Source organism: Crassostrea angulata, chromosome 5, assembly GCF_025612915.1.
Source record: "Crassostrea angulata isolate pt1a10 chromosome 5, ASM2561291v2, whole genome shotgun sequence".
NCBI classification, from domain to species: Eukaryota; Metazoa; Mollusca; class Bivalvia; order Ostreida; family Ostreidae; genus Magallana; species Magallana angulata.
Genome location: NC_069115.1, coordinates 13,756,366 through 13,775,885, shown reverse-complemented (window position 1 = coordinate 13,775,885; position 19,520 = coordinate 13,756,366). Strand labels below are relative to the sequence as shown.

Here is a 19,520-nt window from a genome sequence, read left to right as displayed (position 1 = left end):
TATATCAGAGGTGTGCCTATTGCAAGGATTCTGATTTCTAATAATTCATGAAAAAAAAAATACAAGCAAAATATAGCATATATATAAGGTACTATATTTCACTGGATACGGTAGGTAGTATGGATACAGTTCGCATTATAAACGAAAACCCAGTTTGCTGTCATATTGGCAGCTTTTCACTTGTCCTTTCCTTCTATTATCCAAACTGTTTCCCAGATCTTTTTGTTAATTGCTCTAATTAATTGATGTATACATGTACATGTAGCAGTTTAAGTATTTGCATATTCTGACACTTGGAAGATATCTGTACACCGTTTTCAACAAAATACATTTAGTATATTATGCTTGTATTTTAATGGAATAAGTTAATAGTGTTTCATTTTTTGCCCATCTGTGCAATATTTTAGACACGTTTCACATCACCTACTTTTTTCAGAACCAGATATCCAGTTTCAACCAAACTTATCACAAAGCACCTTTTATTAAAACTATTTAAAGTTTGTTCATATGCCAAACCACGCATTCTTTCGAAAGGAATTAAGGTGGAATAACACATCATCACAAAATGGCTGACCGCTGATGGAAACGACATTTCGTTTTAATGAAAGGGTTTTATCGACTGCAACATGTAACTTACTCCATAGCCGAGTGGATAAAGTTTTAAAGTCTTGCGATCATCAAATAATTAATCCCGCAGAGGCTTTTGTTGTTACTTACTGAAATCATTCTTTTGGATATTCATTTTTTTATCCCCAAACTGCAAATTTTTCGCTTATTTGGCATATGTACAGTTTATTCATTATTATATCTTTCATTATTATATAATGTCCTGATAATTTGAGTGACTTTTTTCAGGTGTGTTACTCCGCCTTATAAATACGAAAAATCAAAAATAGGCTAGGCTGTGTAAAAATATATTCTACTTTGGAACCCGTGTGCCTGTAATATCCGAAATTTTATATATTAAGCTTTCAATTATATGGTAAACTAATTTTTTTTCAATCATGATCCCTAATGGTTAGAAAGAAATTAAAACAGGGATTTTAAATTCATCATTAATATAATACAAATGTTAGAATTTTCATATTTTTTTTATTTCTTTCCGTTAACCTCGAAGTAAACAACTGACAACAATTTGGCACAAAGCATCTTTTAATTCTGACTGAATGAAAGGATGTACCAAATTATAGATAAAACCATTTTAACAAGAGCTTGGACTTTGGGTGGTTGAGTCAAACGGCAATGTGACGCAAGCCTGTCTATTTCATTGCCACTCGACCATTGCTCTTTGAAATCAACAAGACTTGTATGGCTTTTGAGCGAAGACTACGCTATCGGTGTTTATTTAGCTTAAACCAGCGTCATTTTAACTTGTTTTGACGCAAGAAATAGACCCTTACATTCTACTGAAAGTCCAAGGTGTTGTTAAAATGGTTCTAATAACAAAGAAATGGGTGGGGTGTGTCAACAATCATCTAAAGAATAAAAAACTATGTTGTATCTTAATATTTACATTCCTGACATATATATGGAAGATTTTTTTTCAATTATGGCCCCCGTGCGTAAATAAAGGGGCCCCAATAGCGATGCAAAAATCAATCAAGGAAATACCACTAAAACAGCAGCTAGGGACCGAAAGCATAACAGCCTTATGCGCCAACTTGCGGTGAGATAATTTAGGTTAGAAACAACAATTTTTACACTGAAAATATTCTTTGGTAAATGACAATATGTGAACTGTTACATGTATGTTTTGCCTATTGATATGTCGTCGCTTACAAAACATGCACCAGCAGATGTGTTATAAAGCAAATCATGCGCAGATGCAGATATTTTTTTCCCGGGGAGGGGGGAGGGGGGTCTGAGGGATAACTATGTTTGCAATTTAAAGAAATTTGAATTTCCAAGGAGGGGTGCCCAGCCCTCCCCCCCCCCCCCCCCAATCCCCGGTCATGCATATTGTTCACCTTCTTAAATTACATGTTTATGTCTTTTATATCAACATGAACTTAGGATTTTGATAAAAATCATATAGCTTCTTTGAAATAGTAAGGTATATGCATGGTTACTCTAACTTACTTATGTATAGTAGACTAATATATGTACTAATATATGTAAATATGGTAAAAAAGGTGTTGATTTCTCTACATTGTGAACATTGGATTGGGAAAGTTTTACTAGAGGTATGACATTCTGAATATTATGTCATGTTGTAAATTTTGAATTTACCGGGTGGCAGTAAACACAAAATTTACAACATGACAACTTGTCATGTTGTAATTTTTTTATTTACTGCCATCCGGTAAATTCAAAATTTACAACATGACAATTAGAACAATTTTAACAAGGCCTTCGACTTTCAATGGAATGTAACTATCTATTTTTTTGTCAAAAACAGTTAAAATGACGCTAATTTCAAGCGAAATCTCAAAAGCCAGCCAAATCTTGTTTATTTCAAAGAGCCATGACTGAGTGGCCAGCAATGAAATAGACAGGTCTTCGTCACACCGCCGATTGACACAACTACCCAAAGTCCAAGCTCTTGTTAAAATGGTTCCAATATTCATTTCAAACGATATTAATGTACGTGTTTTGAGCTCATCTCTACTGACGCTAATTGTTTATGGGTAGTTCACTGATGGAAAAAATTTTGCGATTCGATGACAGACATTTGAAAACAGTATTTAACAAGAAATAAAGTCATTTTCAAGTTTTTACCCATCGAAGTTTGGCAAGAACTTACCTTGGATTGTACGAGATATAGATCTAACATTAATATATCTGTCGCAAATTATAGCTTATGCTAAAAAATTTTATGTAATGTTAGAATATAGTTCATGATTCATCACATGCTAACTGATATCTTATGCGATATGATAAGGAATAGCATAAACAGATATTTACAAGAATACATTAGCATTAAGAATTTAATAAAGTTCATACTGTTTCACATAAGGCAAAGGACATAGAGCTTGCTTTGACCATGAACCTACAGTCCTTTGTCCCTTTTTCACGAAACACATATAATATTTCTGTACATATATATACATGTACTATATGTATAAATCCATAATAACATGGGTTCTTTATTTGTATATTATATGTTTTTGGACTTTAATGTTCAATGAAATAATGTTCACACAGAATGGTTTTAAACACAAAATGAAGGTTATGCAAATTAACTACGATTCCAGTTCTGACATCATCAGCTGGTGTAGTTCCTCTTGTGACGTGTACACAGATGACAACGTCAGCGTGGTCTCGTTTGGATCAAAATGTGGCCTCTCCGAAATCGAATTCGCCAAGAAACGCACATATAAATGTTCCATGCAGAGACAATCCGAATAACACCATTTCACGAGTAATGTCGAAAGAGTTTCACAGTTAAGCTTCATAACAAAGTTCTCAAAATACATCTTTACTCGTTTTTCTTCCATTTCATGAATGCTGTTGTCGGTTGCAGAAAACATGTAGATTGTCTTCTCAAACAATGATAAAGCGTTTGGCATGAGAAGAGAATAAAACGAGAACACGTCCTGTTCCTCTAAGTGGCTGAGAAAGTCGGATATGAAGGATTGCAGTCCGCTCCTCATCTCATACAATGCCCAATAGGATTTCTGCTTTAGGTAAAAGTTTGACATCTGCAGAAGAAGTTGCTCTAGATTCCCAGGTCGTGGTCTTTGTGTGTTGCCATATAATCTCAATACCTGATACAAGCTTTTGGTTGTCTGCATGGAAAATTCAGAGCAGCCGGATCGGATTTCTCTCTTTGCTTCAGTGATTACAAATCTTTCCTGGTCTGACATGGTCCGATGAAGTGACGTAAGGAGTTGTCTATCCGAACACGTGTTTAGTATCATGACGCATGCGCAAGCCTGTGATAGCTTGACTGGCCAATAGTCTAACAGTATTAGCCCATGGTAAAGGATTTGACCAAGCGTTTTGTAAAAGTCAGGATCTATGGAGACATCAATGATAGGGACTGATTCTTGGTTGCCTGCGAAAAAATGGGCAAAAGCTTCCCGCCAAAACTGCACAAATAATGCGTGCGGCGACAATGGCACATGACACACATCGTTGTCACGGGAGTGTTCTTCGAAGCAGACGTTAAAATCTCGCTGAACTATCTCTGGACTTCTCTGGTAGATTTTCAAGACATCTGACAGAACATTTGATCTCCTGACATGGATTAAAGTTTTGTCCTGGATTTGCATGCGAAGAAATTTGGATATTTCAAATATCTTGCATTTGGCTGAAACTAAATAAAATAAAAAATATATCATTTCAAAGCAGTTACTTAAAGAATAAATAATCGTTCTTTACGTATTATGAGGTGATCAGATATGGTCGCAACTGAACAAATCCAACAAACTGAAAAGCTTTATGATAGATTTGCTCACACCCGACCATATTTTATCATCTCAGAATATCCTAAAAATGATCTGTTATTACTTAAGCATTGAATCATTATTTTTTGAAAGATATAGTCTCATAACTGCAGCGGTGTGTGCATACAAATTGAGTAACGGGCGCATACATAACATAGTAATTGTTAACAGTATTGTACTATGCATTACAAATTTGATCCGTAGTTTCATCTCAAAGACACTGGAAAATGTATATATATATATAATAGTGTAAACCTATGTGTTTATTCTTGCATGATGCATATATGTATGTGTATACAAGACAGTGAAGTTATATGTGCCAAAACTGCAAGTACTTGACAAAGGAAATTGAAATTAGATGCCTTATATGAACATGTGCCTTATATGCACAGATGTCTCATATGAACATGTGCCTTATATGAACATGTGCTGTATATGAACATGTGCTGTATATGAACAGATGCCTTATATGAACAGATGTCTAATATGAACATGTGCCTTATATGAACAGATGTCTCATATGAAATGTGCCATATATGAACAGATACCTTATATGAACATGTGCCTTATTTGATCAGATGCCTTCTATGAAGGTGAACCACTATACCTTTGGGCTCATTTGCAATGTCCTTGGGATTACTTGGAGCATGAATAGGTTCGGTCTCACACTTTATGACCGTGTTAGTCAAGTCAAGCTAAAGAAAAAAAATTAAATGAAAATTTCCTTTATAAAATGAAAATATATCAATTTATTAGTTATCAATAAATAACTACGTCATATGTGCACCAATGACTGATTTTTAAAATGACTAATGAATACATATAATGATGGAAAACATTACAATTCATCTCAAAATTTGCTTTATAAACTGTACTCATGGGGCATAAAAAGATTGTATTTTGTCATTATTTATAGTTACGCAGGTAGGTTAAGGCAACTCCGAGTTTAATGACAGTCAAAATTATGATCAATTTAAAAACTGTTTATTTTTATGAAAACAGTGCTGAATATTAATACCAAGTGAATGTGTTCACCAAGATGTAATTTTTCTACTTCGGAATCGACTCAAATCTTTGTAGCTGCCGTGCCATGGAATCACGAGACAGTTAAACAAAAAATCAAAAAGTGTAACACTACCCAGAAGTTCATTTGTATGTTTGCTACAATAATTTAATCAGCAATTAGTTCATGTTTATTAGTATTACTGCTGGAATCCTATTGTCAATGGCATAAAATAAATATTGTCAATGTTTATCGGAAACCCTCTCAACTTCTTTAATTTCATTGAAAATACTACATATTTTTCATTTACAACAACGATGCACAGGATTCTAGCAGCACTTTTCAAGTAATGTTGATATTTACAAAAGTCATCTTTCATAATATCAGGGGGAGGGTTACACGTTTGCCTTTTTTGTATACACTGACAGAGGAAAGGCTGGTCAAGCTATATAGATTTCGATCTGCTTACGGTACTTTATATCACACGCTGATAAAACAAAATATCTATGCCTGTATTATTCTGATTATATCCTAACTGACACTCATCTAAATCTTAGGTATATGTATTAAATAAGTCTTATATCGGCATTGTTTACACTGCATTGCGATGATTTGTCTCCCGACATGATCTTCTCTATTAAACATGCTTGTGACGTCATCAATGATAATTATACGTAATACAGAGAAATGGAAGATATCTTCAGGTAGAAGAGTTTCTAGTGATATTTTACGCCTGTAGTTTTTATAATTAAACCCAGAGACAAAGTTAAAATCGACATGTTTCTGAGTAAAATATGACATCATGCTGCTTAATATTGTGATGTCATATCGATCAGAGGAATTTTTACACAATCAATGGTTGAGAGTTGCCTTATCACACCCGTGTAGACTTCAAGAAAATTGAATACTTGAAAAGCTTTAATTAATAAACACTCACGATAACTTGTTGCTGTACTATTGGTGGTGAAGGAGGTTGTTCCCTTTGATACGCATGGGTCTTGCCTGATATGGACTCTTGGGCACTATTGGACGATGTGGAAATAAACGACTGTGATGCCCCCTCCGCGCTGCCTTCACTGATAGGTCTGGGTAACTCTGGAGGAGTTCCGATGAGAGGTATCTGGTATGGCGGGCTGGTAGTCGAGGAGACCTGATGCATGAAGTACTCCTCACCGCAGCGGTAGAGGACCTGAGGGGGTCGCTCCTCATCCTTGGCCTACAAGAATTATACTACATATGTAAATAATGCCAGTTTGGGAGGATAACAGTAGAAATTGAGAAAAGTCAGTTGACAATGGTTTTCGAGGGGTGTCAATTTCAACTGTTGCCCTCCCACACAGGCACTATTAATTTTATCATACTGAAAGTCTTCATTTTAAAGAAAACTTTACAGCTTTTAATTTTTTAAATAATAAATGGATCAACAAATAAACTTCAGCAAACTCTTATTATGAATATTTTGTAAATAATAAATTGAACAGTTCAACAATGATTTAAAATGTTCAACAATAAAATAAAGTATTGAAACTGGAGTTTGGTTCTTTTATGAGTTCATTTATTTCAGTTATTCAAACAAGGACAAACTAATTGTGGCATCATGTTCAAACTCTGGGTTTTCAAAACATTGACCTCTTGTTGTTGACTGCTCGATGAGGATGAGAATTCGTCGAATGTTGAGTCATTAAAAACTGCATCGAGATGCTCTTGTTTTAGACTTGCACATGAATTTTCTTGATCCATGTGGGTTTGGGTAGGATTCCTACAAACAGTGCCTAAAGATGAGCTGAAGTAATGGGACATTTCTCTTTCCTTTGGCTGGTCCAGAAGACATTCAGAGCATCTAATTGATGATTCCTTCCTCTCCTCTGTAGCATGCATAATGTGTCTTGCCTCTATCTCCATGATCTCTGCTTCAACATGTTGATCCAAAGCTGTAATAGCTGTTGCACGAATTGAATGATTGGTGTATATGCGAGACAACTTGGCTTTCTTGGAAATTTCAGACATTAGGCATGCTAAAGTGTTTTTTCCTAATGGAGAACTGCAGTACCATGCTGTACTTTCTTCTGAAAAAGCCTCTACTGGACGCTGCCACAAAGCATCTAATTTCATGTGAAGCTTTGACAAATACTTTCTAAATGAATTCACAGGGCACATGCTTTCTAAATGTGGCTGTGCATACATTCTTTCTTCTCCAATTGTCTCATTGGGTGCTGCATTGGATCTGAAATAAAGAAAATTAAGTATTAACAATTACGAAAATTATTAAACATTAAATTTATAATTACATAATAATAAATCACCACTCTTCCTTTACAAAGAGTAATAAATAATCTTTACCCGTGGTTTTTGTCAACTTCGTCGATTGCCTGGAACACATATTCTCTTCCAGTTGCATCAGTTTTAATCACAAACGTTTCTTTTGTCATTCTCCGGAGGTTCTCTCCACCCCGTCTGCATAGGTAGAACTTTATATCAAACCAGACCTTGTTTTGTAATCCCCATGGTGTATCAACATTGAATACAATGCTCTCCAAGTTATACAGCTTTTTTAGGTCCTCTGAGGAAATGGCTGGTTTATGATCCACGAATCCAAAACCCTTCTTTTTCATGTCTGTGAGGGCGGCCTTGTACACTTCATTTGAATCGTTGAATTCTGGACCTTGAATGTCAATTTTGCAAGTGCCTTTCAAATATTTAGAAAGACCATATTTTATGTTGTTTAATGAATTCACTTTCAGGTTCGTTCCTGTTTTTTTTCGAATTGAAACATAAAAAAGTCGCAGATTCTCGTTTAGCTCTTGCTTGGATAGGCCTTCGAATTCCCCGCTTCCTCTTTTTTCAACCAGGAAGCTGCGGAATAAATTAACAGATCTTTTTACAGTACGTTGAGTACTAACAGAATCTTTCTCATCCATCATTTTCGCTATTTGGGACTCCTCAACATCTGCAAACATATTTCATTGTTTGTTATCCCTGTCGTTTGTTTTCTTTCATCAATCATTCTCAGGCGCACGCTTGGATTTATGCTTAATTTAATCGTATTATTTCAAACGCATAACTGACCTCATTAATAAGAATGCTGATCAACCCGGTACCTGGTAAGCTCGGCACCTGGGGAACTCGGCACCGAGAATAATGAATTCGGCATCCGGTAAATTCGGCATCTGGTAAACTTGGTACCTGGTGATTTCGGCATCTGGTGAATTCGACATTTGTATATTATTCATTTATCTCTTTGTTGTAGACACACATTTTTTTATAAATTTGGAAATATTAATTTTATTATTACACAATATATGACCAATACCGTTATCATGGAAATCTCTGTTAGTGAAGAAGGTGAGTTTTCAAAGTAACTTATTACTTAACGTTACAACCACATTTATCAACAGATACAAAATAATTAATTAGCTACTGGCTTAACATTAATTTTTGAATTGAATTAATTGATATAATATATGTAAGAATTTATCATTTTACGAACATTTGTACATTTGGTTGTTTATCTGTCCAGTCTAGATTCGCCTTGGCTAGCGATGATCTTCACATTCACCAATGAGAAAATCATAGGCGCTCCCCAGCTAATTACGGAAAAAATAGTTAAAAGATGAATTGAGGCAATACATTTTCATGAATTTAAACAATAAGTACATGTAAATTTATTTACATTTGGACTATTTGCCTCTACACTGTATGTGGTTTTTTTTTCATTTATAATTATAAGAGAGAGAGAGAGAGAGAGAGAGAGAGAGAGAGAGAGAGAGAGAGAGAGAGAGAGAGAGAGAGAGATTTAACAAATTCTTAGAATATATTGACAAGTATTTTTGTGTTGCAGCACACGTATCAAGACAAAGGTTTCCTAGATAGAAGATTGAGGACCAGTTGTTTTAATTATTGTCATAATTGTATAACGGTTTTATGTTTCTTCTATGTTTTTTATATCTTTAAATTATAATAAGAAAAAAATAACGAGGTGCCGAATTCACCAGATTCATAATGCCGAGTTCACTCGATGCCGAATTTACCAGGTGCTGAGTTCACTATTTACGCAGGTGCCAAATTCACCAGATGCCGATTTCATATGTTACCTTTAAGAATACGTGAATTCTACGGTGAACCATAAGCGCATAATTTAAGCACATGTAACAATTCGTTGTGTTACTATTTGCCAAGTATGTTGCTAACGCTGAAGTGATTATACACAGCGTCTTAACCAATTAGATATAGGTATTTAACAGAGGCGTTGGAAGCAAATTGAAAAGGGGAGACTTGACTAATCATCAGAAATCTTGGGGAGGGGGGGGGGGGGGTGCTATATGCCTCCAATTTTCAGTATCACTAGTAATTTTTCAATCTTTTTAAGGTAAATTTAGGAACAATTAGGTTGTCGCGAGAAAAAAGTGGCCGGGGGGGGGGGGGTGGCCCCTCAATGATGCTACATGCCTAAAACAAGAGGCCCGTGGGGCAATATCGCTCACCTGAGCAATTAGTGACTTTATATGGACATTCAAAGAATATTGTGCCATATGGCCCATAGGCTGTTCGATAGAAAAAAAAAACCCGTAGCGTATCCAAATTTTATACTTATCTTTGCATACACTTAATCTTTGACATTGTATTTTTCTGAAATACCATTTTTACCGAAAATAAGATCCAATGCAAGATATTTTTTAAAAAAAAGTTTGGTAGAGGTTCACGGTCAACCCCCAGTTCCCTTTCCTATCAAAATTGGTGTTGATTTTATATATAAAATCAATTCTATAAGAAGGGGCGCCAGAAACAACTGTTTAAAAGACTTCGTTTTAATTTACTTGTGTTTAAAAAAAACTATCAAAATTGGGGTTGATTTTATATATAAAATCAATTCTATAAGAAGGGGCACCAGAAAATATTACTGCATATCATCCTTTTAGCAAGACATTTCTAATGATTAACCATACAAAATGTCAGCGTCAATCGTAGAATTATTAGGAAGATAGAGACCTTGTTTTGAGTCATATTTTTGTTTACATGAATTTATTACATTCATTTTAAGATTTTTAAATTTGGTATTTCCTATTCAGCATTTAAAATATAAAGAAATTAAAGCATGACCTCACCTCTTTGTACAAATGTTACAATAAAGTTTTAAAATTCTGAGGTTGTACCGTTTACATTAAAAATTTGAATTGGCGGTAATTCCGTTGAAAGCTTCGTATGAAATGAGTCTTTTCTCAGCTCTTTGAACAAACATAGCATTATACACAAAGCTCTGTATCTTTTTATAACTCGAAACTTGACTCTTAGATAGGTCAGTAAATTATAGAAAAAGGTAAACAATTAAAACAAGAAAAAATGCACTGAAAACAAAGAAAGAGCACAATTTATTTTTCATCATAAATATACCTACCGGTATATATTTCTAGAAGCGGGGGCACTGGCGTAGTGTATACATAACTTCCATTTCACTCCTAATTTCCTTATTTTCATACCAATTTATCCATACTCCCAAACAAGTGTGTGTGTGGGGGGGGGGGGGGGCAACTCCATAATAATTTAATTTTTTATATGTAAATTTAAACACATTAGTTGCTGCGTAAAGAATAAAGATAGGTCTTTCATTTCTGCAATTTAAATTTGTCTTACCATAAGGATGCGTGTTAAATTTGGTTGAAATTGGCCAGTTTGGTGCAGCCACCCGGTTCCGACGCCTATGTACAACATTATGTACAACAACTACTAAGTATATATTGATACACAAAAACCGTTTACAAATGTACATGTACATGTACATGTATATATACGGGAGCTCTCCTTAACAAATCCCACCTTTTTATACACCATTCAAGTACATAACTCACATACCAGTCATATTATACATAACCTACACCAACTCATGCACAAATCGAAAACAACTTATATACGCACTATATGTATATACAACGACCCCATAAAACATTCATATACATGTATACAGATATCCCATATATGCATCACGCAACACACAAATAGAATGTGATAGTTAAACTCATAAACGAATAACAAACTCGTATACAAATTACAGAGTTTCATATATACACTTTTATATATTGCTCCTGGATAATGAGGAAAGTATATATGCAAACACACAGTTCGAGTTTTCCTGACGTCTTACTAAGGGTTGTAAAACTTCTCCTTATAAACAAACTGTTTGATATAAACTGAAATGTTACGGCTTCTTTTGAATAAATTTCAAAGTTAAAAAAGGGTAATAACGATTGCATTAGCTAAATATAGACAATCTTATTAAGAATTACCGGTAAGTGTTATTGGGGTTGATTCGTTGCAGCAAATAAATTAATGCATGTACGAAGAAAAGATCATCTAGTTATCACATTGACAATTAACTGGAAGCATTAATAGAAGTAGTAGTAGTTTATTGGCGTATACATTACATACATTGCCATTAATATACAACCAGGGAACTCAGATTTACGTGACATGGCATAGATCAAAAACCCTTTCGACGCTGTGCATAGAATTGTTCTTATTTATCCGACAAGACATGTCGCTTCATAGGCAGCTGGAGGTTTACTTCTATGCATGTACCATAGACGACCAATTTACGAATTTCGAAAAATATATCCACATTAATATCGACAGATGTCCCATACCACCTTAAAATCATTTTGAATCTATTATTTAGGGAAGAAAATATCTGTTTATTTTAGCTTTTAAAGTTTCAGTATTTTCCTATTTAATAATACAGAGCCCTTTCTTCTTATGGAGATGAATACAGTCTAAAAATGGCCCCAACCACCCAGCCCTCTTAAAATTAAAATACCTACGTAAGGAATTATAATGAGGCTCCCTTGATACTTGGAGTCTTTTATTGCTCGCGGGGTGTACTTGGCTAGCCGGATCAGCCGCCGCTGTTTGTCTATCTTGTAGATGTCAAACTTCTTCCCGGCTAGGTTAGGGTACAAGACTTCTGATATGTACTTTTCAAAGTCCTGTCCTGAGAGGGAGAGGCATAGCTCGGTTTTTCTAGGAATTTGATTGGAGTCGTAGTCCTGGGCAGGGTAGCCTGAAAGTTGAAGGCCACATGAGTATTTTCGTTTCCACAGAGTGTGAATATGTTTCTTAACATACTTTACTTCACCTTTTTTTCTGTTAGTGTATTGGGTTTATTTATTTTGGTATGAAACATACGCTTACATAAACTGAGTCATAATGCATGTAGGACATGATTTATGATGAGGTTCACGAACAAATTCAAGGTAAAGCTGTCATCGATACATCAAAGTGTCAACAAGTATATATTTTCTCTTTATTTTGCATATAAAATTAAACTGCGTACCGAATCCTAAATCTTGGTGCTCCTGTACCAAAGCTTTTTCGGCTAAGTCTGAGGAAGAAAACTTCGGAAGCTTTGCGTGTTTATCAGGAAGGCAGTACATCGTCCTTCGGAATGTCTCTTTTTCTTTTGGACCTCTTTTCAACTGTTCTTGTTTTTTGAGCATGCGCCATGCATTCATAAACCCCGGGTGTCCCGTGCTTGTAATGAAACGAGCTGGCAGTAGCTTATGTCCCGGAATTGATCGTCTAAGCATGACCGGAAGTGGTTTAGGAGCAATGGCCTGTAAACCTCTTGGCTTCTCTCTTTCACTGGTTCCAGGTGTGTTCTCAATGATTGTGACGTCATCGTTTTCTGACTGTTGATTTTCATCGACCTCCATTACCTGAAAGATTTAGGTATATGCATAAAATATAAAATAAATATGACGTTTGATTTCTTTCATCAATATGTGTAATGCATTTTGTGATACATTTGCAATACGCCAATTCGGTATGCAGTATTGATTGATATTATGCAACGTTGTGCTGATTATCTGTCAATAGATAGCAATAGATAACAATATGATTCAGCTGTTGTTCTCTCTCTCTCTCTCTCTCTCTCTCTCTCTCTCTCTCTCTCTCTCTCTCTCTCTCTCTCTCTCTCTCTCTCTCTCTCTCCTTTAATACCACTGATACTCAAATGACCAGACACTAAGGTACATAGATAATATACAGTCCATTTAACAGTATATGACATACAATTTACTAATTAATTTACGTGTTTAATGTTGTCTATGTGAAAGCATGGAATAGGCATATCAAGTAAATAATATTACTAATAGAAGGTCAAAGTGTAAAATGTGAGATTACTTTTATCAATTTTTTCTTCAATAAATAACATTTGACGTGCGCCATGTTTTTCATAATTTAAGTTGCTAGTAAATATTATATCTTAGCCCGATACGAATTAAATCACTGCCGTTGATCGAGCAAAGAAAATTCCCCATTACTGTTTTTTTAAACAAAAGATAAATTTTACCAAAAGGCGTCGTCAATCATTGTTTTTATTTAATTGAGGATCTAATGATCTTAATCGTTGTGCACACGTGCACAGTAATGCAAAACAGATAACAGTAATTTTATGATCATCGTATATATATATATTTATATGCTGGCAAGAAACTGCGTGCTCTTGTAAATTCAACAAATAAAATCATTCGATTCTCTATAATACGCTAAGAATTCAGTTATCAAAGATTCCACTGATGATCGAAATATATTTCCCGTGATTACCTACAGATGTAGATAAAGTCATCCACTGAATCGACTCCAATCTATATAATTTATCTTTCTTTGTTATTTGTAATGGACAATTAAAAGAAACTACAGAGAGAACTAACTTTCATAAATTGAAATTCAGCAAACAGCAATCGTTAGGATAATATATCTATTTTTAATGGAGATTTTATTCATGTCTATTCAAGGAAACATCCAGAAAAACAATTTATTAGAAAAAACTTACGCAACAAATAGATCTATAAAATATCTGTATTGGATTAAAAAAAACTTACCAATACATTTTCAAAATGTTTACTTTATTCGTTAAATCGCCCTTTCCACATAGCATCAACCACTAAACCATGTTTAGGTTGTTAATTTCAAAGTTTCGTCTGCTTTCGTCTCAATGTGTGTGGGTGTGTGTATGTGTTCGTGTGTGTGTGTGTGTGTGGGGGGGGGGGGGGGGGGGTTACAGAGGATGCAACAGTTGTTAGAAATTGAATTATAATGCAACATTACATAACATCTCATCGTGTAAGGCAGTCCTACTCAATTACAGTATTTCTAACTATAAATTATCGACAATCAGGCTCTGTTGACAGATTTCAGATAACGAAAATTAAATATGATGTTGATTTTATTCCATTTTTTAAACAAACAATTTGTTTACAAGAAAAAATAGCCTCAATATTTCCCGTTAATTAAATATAAACCTATTAAGTTTTATCTGAGAATACAACAAGTCTTGACAACTTACGAAGCTGTTTGAATCGAAAAAAAAAATTATGAACTAGAACTGTCCTAATGGGACTAATACCCCCGCAAGGCTAATTTCAAATGGGACAAATAATTGAAATAAATAATAAAGGTTTGGAACACATACAAAAAAAAAAATTCTAGAATTGTAAAAAAAAAAATTAGTTAACAAGAAAAATTAAAATCAAGATTGTCAGAATTTCACTGTACATACATATCTACAACAGTAATACATTTACAAATGTATGTATCTGATGATATATATTTTTTAATTTAATTGATTTAAAGAAAAACGAACAAAATGACAATAACCCCTCCGGAAATACCGGTGGCCAAGCAATGCTCTTCTGTTGATAAAACTTTCAATATCTTTCTAATAAGAGTCTTGACAGATGCAATTAGTTGTTTCAAATTTTCCTCACTTTTTCCTATGGCACAATGGAACTCCATATCAGAAAATTGATCCCATAGGACTATGATTTTCTTTGATGAGCTTGTTAAATTTAATAAACTCCCAAAACATTACCAAAATTACCATACTATGTAAAAATATGTAAAAAAGAAAATTTAATATTTCAAACAATTTTAAAATTGCCAAAACACTACAATCATATCAGTAATTTTGAATTTCATTTAAATTAATGCCCAATAGGGTCACTTCATCAATTTACTTGACAAATAAATTTAAACAACCTCTAAAAATAGTTTAACTTCTTTATGAATAATGATATTATTTATCTCCTTATAATGATAGAACTTTTGGTTTACATGAAACAGTTTTAAAATAGCCCCAAAACCATCACCCATTTTACAGATTATCAATTTCCCCTAAACACATGCTCGATCTAAACCATGGCTCAGATAATGGCTCCCTTGGGACAAATGAATTCAGCCACACTTGTCTTTGATGTTCTTATTAGCTCCTAAGAATTTATCATTGACAAACAAAAACTTTGCATTGTCAGTTGATAGAATACTTATAAAAAATATTTTTTTTTATTAATTAAGACATTATGACAAAAAACCTCCATCTGGATGTATTTATATAAATATATTTTAGAGTGTTTTCTGTTAATTAATTAATAAAATCTGTAATGATTACCTCCCTTACTTTTCAACATTAGTGTACAATATATAGAATAAGGAAAATGAAAACTGTCATAAAATCATTAAATCTTGTCTGATCTTAAAAAAAATTGCAGGTGCACATCTTCAGATAGTGTTCAACATACGTACAAATTTTCAAACTGTTCCATGCAGTAATAAAAAATTCTATAGGGGGGACAAAGTTGCGTCTACAGACAGACGGACAGACGGACGGACGGATGGACAGACGGACAGGGTGAAACCAATATACCCCCCTAAACTTCGTTTGCGGGGGTATAAATAGACAACAAGGAAAATAACAAAGAGAAGTATAGGGGAATGAATGGTTAATTCATTTAAATTGTATTAAAATGACTTCAGACTTATTTCAAATAATTTCATTATTTCGTCTTATCTAAGTTACTCTTGCATTTCTTGCATTGCTAGTTTCCTTTCCTATTACACATTAAACAACTTACAAAAACCATGAAATGTTTTTTCAATTCATAAACAATTAAGAGTAAAGTTTGTTTTATATAAAAGACTAAGTGTTTTACATATACATGTACAATATTGCCTTTCGAAACATTATATTACAATTTTTTTGTGTTTTAAACATGTATTCACACACGGAAGCTTGTGAAACTATTTAAATTGAAATTAAAATGCGAAATGTAAATTAATTTGCTTAATTTGAAAAAAAAAATATTTCCAAAATACCTGTTTATGCATGATTGCTTTTCGCTTTTTTGGTTTTATGGCTTACATTAGGGGAAGGGATAATAATAAAAGTTTCAACTTTGATGCAAATTGCGGTGAAATATTCACAATATACAATGAACGCAAACATTACTTTTGTTTATCTAAAAGTTTGGAAGGCAATATACCCTTAAGTTAAAGCCAAAATTAATTCCATCCAATCAATATAATTCATAAAAGTATGATTAATGTATTCAAAGTAAATATCCCAAGAATCGGGTTTTTTTTGTTTGTATATATCAGTGAAATAATAAGATTACATGTACAAACAGCTAGCAGTTATACCGGTATAATGCTTTCTCTGTTTCAACATCCTTTATCATGTGCATAATTATGTACATGTAACTAGTCCATTAGTATAATCTCTCTCTCTCTCTCTCTCTCTCTCTCTCTCTCTCTCTCTCTCTCTCTCTCTCTCTCTCTCTCTCTCTGTATATATCTCCTTGTAAGTTTTATTTGAGAAAAGAACATTGATATTTTTTTCTTTTCCACCCTTTCAAGTGCATTACTTAACAAAATGTAAATTTAAAAGCAAATTCCACTCATATTGCTTCTAATTAAGGTGGTATGGGACACCTCAATTTTGTGCCGTACTTTCTATTAAAGGTAATAGTAAAATCCAGTAAAATGTTATAAATATTTTCTGTGAATCAATATCGTTACCTAAATGCGTAGTGCAATGGGATAGAGCGTTAAGGTTTTTGGTTTTTTTTTGTTTTGTTTATTTTTTAATAATTTTTAATAAAGTACAAAAATATTAACACATATTTCTTGGTCAAATATCGTAAGGTTTGAAAATTCTAAGCCGGCAAAATTGTATTAATTTTAATTATAATACTCCTATACACATCAATATCGACAGGTGCCCCATAGTACCTTAAGCTAAACATATTGAGTGGGGAGCTGTGAGTGTGTGAGGTAAGACATGCATGTATCCGTCTCCTTTTGTAATATCCCTTTATTTAGATAATACAAATAAAGTCTATATATTAAATCAGCATAATTCAGTATTATATATTTCATAATCAGATATGTCTGCTTATCAATGCACATGTAACTAATATCCATAGCCAAATGGAAGACCATAAGTTGCACATGTATCATTCATAATAATTATAACCGATCCCCATATTTACCATTTCATTGTGGGCTGCCTAATAAAATTGCCATTCATTAGGATATTATATACGTATTAATGACCGGTTCACACTTTAGATTACACTCCAAATAATGCTGACATGCTCATATTGAAGCATGTTCTCTTTACTAAATAACACGCTTCAAAGCAACTCATAACTTTTTATACACGAAAACGGCAGTTCATCATATATACCAGTTAATGCACTTGATATTAACTTTATTGCATGGTCGGCTGTTGATTCAACATGGATAATCAATATTTTTCTCTCTGAAAAAAGGTGGGGGTGAAATAAGATTATTTATCTCTCATGAACTACTATACACATATGAAATAAAATTTAAATGCCTCGTTTGTAAACAAACTAGATTAAATGGAGAAAAGCATCTATAAATAGATAGACGGATTTATATTGGACATAACCTTGTTCCGAAATTTCTGATTGTTAAATGTAATTACATGCATGATATAAAATGTAAACATTAACAGCGCAAAATCAGCCCGCGGTCACGAGTGAACAAACATTTTTTTTTTGAGAATACAGCGCACTATATAATATTACACCAAATATTTTGCTTGTTGCTTTCTGGCCTGTACATATAATATTGGCACAGCTGTGTCTCTATGCGACTTATCATTAAATTAAATCTATAATTGCATAATCTGATAAATCTTGGCTTCACAAATAGTGCAGTATTATATAACGCCATTTACAAAGCTAATAAATCGCGTTCCAATTTTTACCCTCTTCAAGTATCTTTTTAACTTTTTGAAGGATATTAAGAAATTTTTCTTGCGATTTAATTTTGTTCGATGTTTATTTTGGCCTGTTATACACTGCGACCTCGAAATGACCCAGTATATATAGAGAATATTTATTCAGATTGCGGCGAGATAAGCCGCGACGCGACACTTATATAACACGTGCGTTTTTTTAAACAGCTAAATCGTATTTTAACAAACAAAAAATACCTACCTTTCATGAAAAATCCAAGATCCCGCGACGTGAAACTCTCACTAGTAGGCGTATGATAATGATAACTCGCCTCAACTATAACACAATTTGCCGCACTGTGGATAATTACATTTCACCGGGTGCTATGGAAACGCAAGTCTGTTCGTCTGCTTCTACGTCGATAACGAAGATGACTCATCCATAAATAATGTTAGCAGACGATACAATTTCCCGCTATCGACCGCGTCAGAAGAGAAAGAAAAAGAACGGGACGAAATAGCCGCTGTTTATCGATTTTGTTGTGCCTCACTGACGCCGATAAAGAAATTTCTAAATAAAAATCGTAATTATCTGAAGAGTTATAAAATATCGTTTTACGACAGCCGACATTAAAACGAGACCTTTAATAAACCGATTAAAGCTGAAGGATATAAGCTGTTTAAAGTTAGCAGGGCAGAGAGAATTTAATTAAACGCCCGTAAAATAAGATTTTATCCCCCTCGATCTACTGTATAGGACAAAAGAACATTGTTTATTTTAGTTTATTCGCTCTTTTGTGTTTGCAGTAAATATAATGGCCCCTTTAATTATAACCTCGCAAACAGATCCGATAAACGCGATAATATTACATTGTTATGTACAAAGTAAATTAAATGATATTTTTTGTAAGCTTTGCACGTAATCTCTTTTATGATGGTTTGAACGGCGAGCAATAGCTACATGTAGTGTTACAGAAATTCTGAAACACGCATATTATAACATGTCTGGACATAAATGACGGTTCAAATTCGGGTTACTATAAAGATTTTGAACTAAATTGTACGGTGTATACGAATAATTAAATAACAGACATTTTGA

The 19,520-nt window shown here is 33.8% G+C and overlaps 1 protein-coding gene across 2 annotated transcripts; it reads right to left on the bottom strand.

Moving 5' to 3' along the window:
- Positions 1–2,850: 2,850 nt before the first annotated feature.
- On the bottom strand, positions 2,851–19,074 carry LOC128184006 (uncharacterized). Of its 2 annotated transcripts, XM_052853278.1 has the most exons (6): positions 18,684–19,074; positions 12,713–13,094; positions 12,201–12,439; positions 6,329–6,607; positions 4,996–5,083; positions 2,851–4,258 (listed from the first exon to the last, which is right to left on the bottom strand). In XM_052853278.1, the coding sequence occupies exons 2-6, from the start codon at positions 13,089–13,091 to the stop codon at positions 3,183–3,185; spliced, it is 2,061 nt and encodes a 686-aa protein (XP_052709238.1). In that variant the 5' UTR covers positions 13,092–13,094; positions 18,684–19,074; the 3' UTR covers positions 2,851–3,182. The 2 variants fall into 2 exon arrangements, with proteins under 2 accessions (XP_052709238.1, XP_052709237.1); XM_052853277.1 differs by lacking the exons at positions 12,201–12,439; positions 12,713–13,094; positions 18,684–19,074 and adding exons at positions 7,021–7,615; positions 7,732–8,587.
- Between the last annotated feature and the right edge of the window lie 446 nt (positions 19,075–19,520).

Excerpts from the sequence above, each read along its gene's own strand:
- LOC128184006 (XM_052853277.1), bottom strand. The coding sequence starts at position 8,348 with ATGTTTGCAGATGTTGAGGAGTCCCAAATAGCGAAAATGATGGATGAG. Across the intron at positions 7,616-7,731 it reads GAAGTTGACAAAAACCACGG|ATCCAATGCAGCACCCAATG; the intron begins GTAAAGATTATT and ends TCTTTATTTCAG. Across the intron at positions 4,259-4,995 it reads CATTGCAAATGAGCCCAAAG|TTTCAGCCAAATGCAAGATA; the intron begins GTATAGTGGTTC and ends TATTTTATTTAG.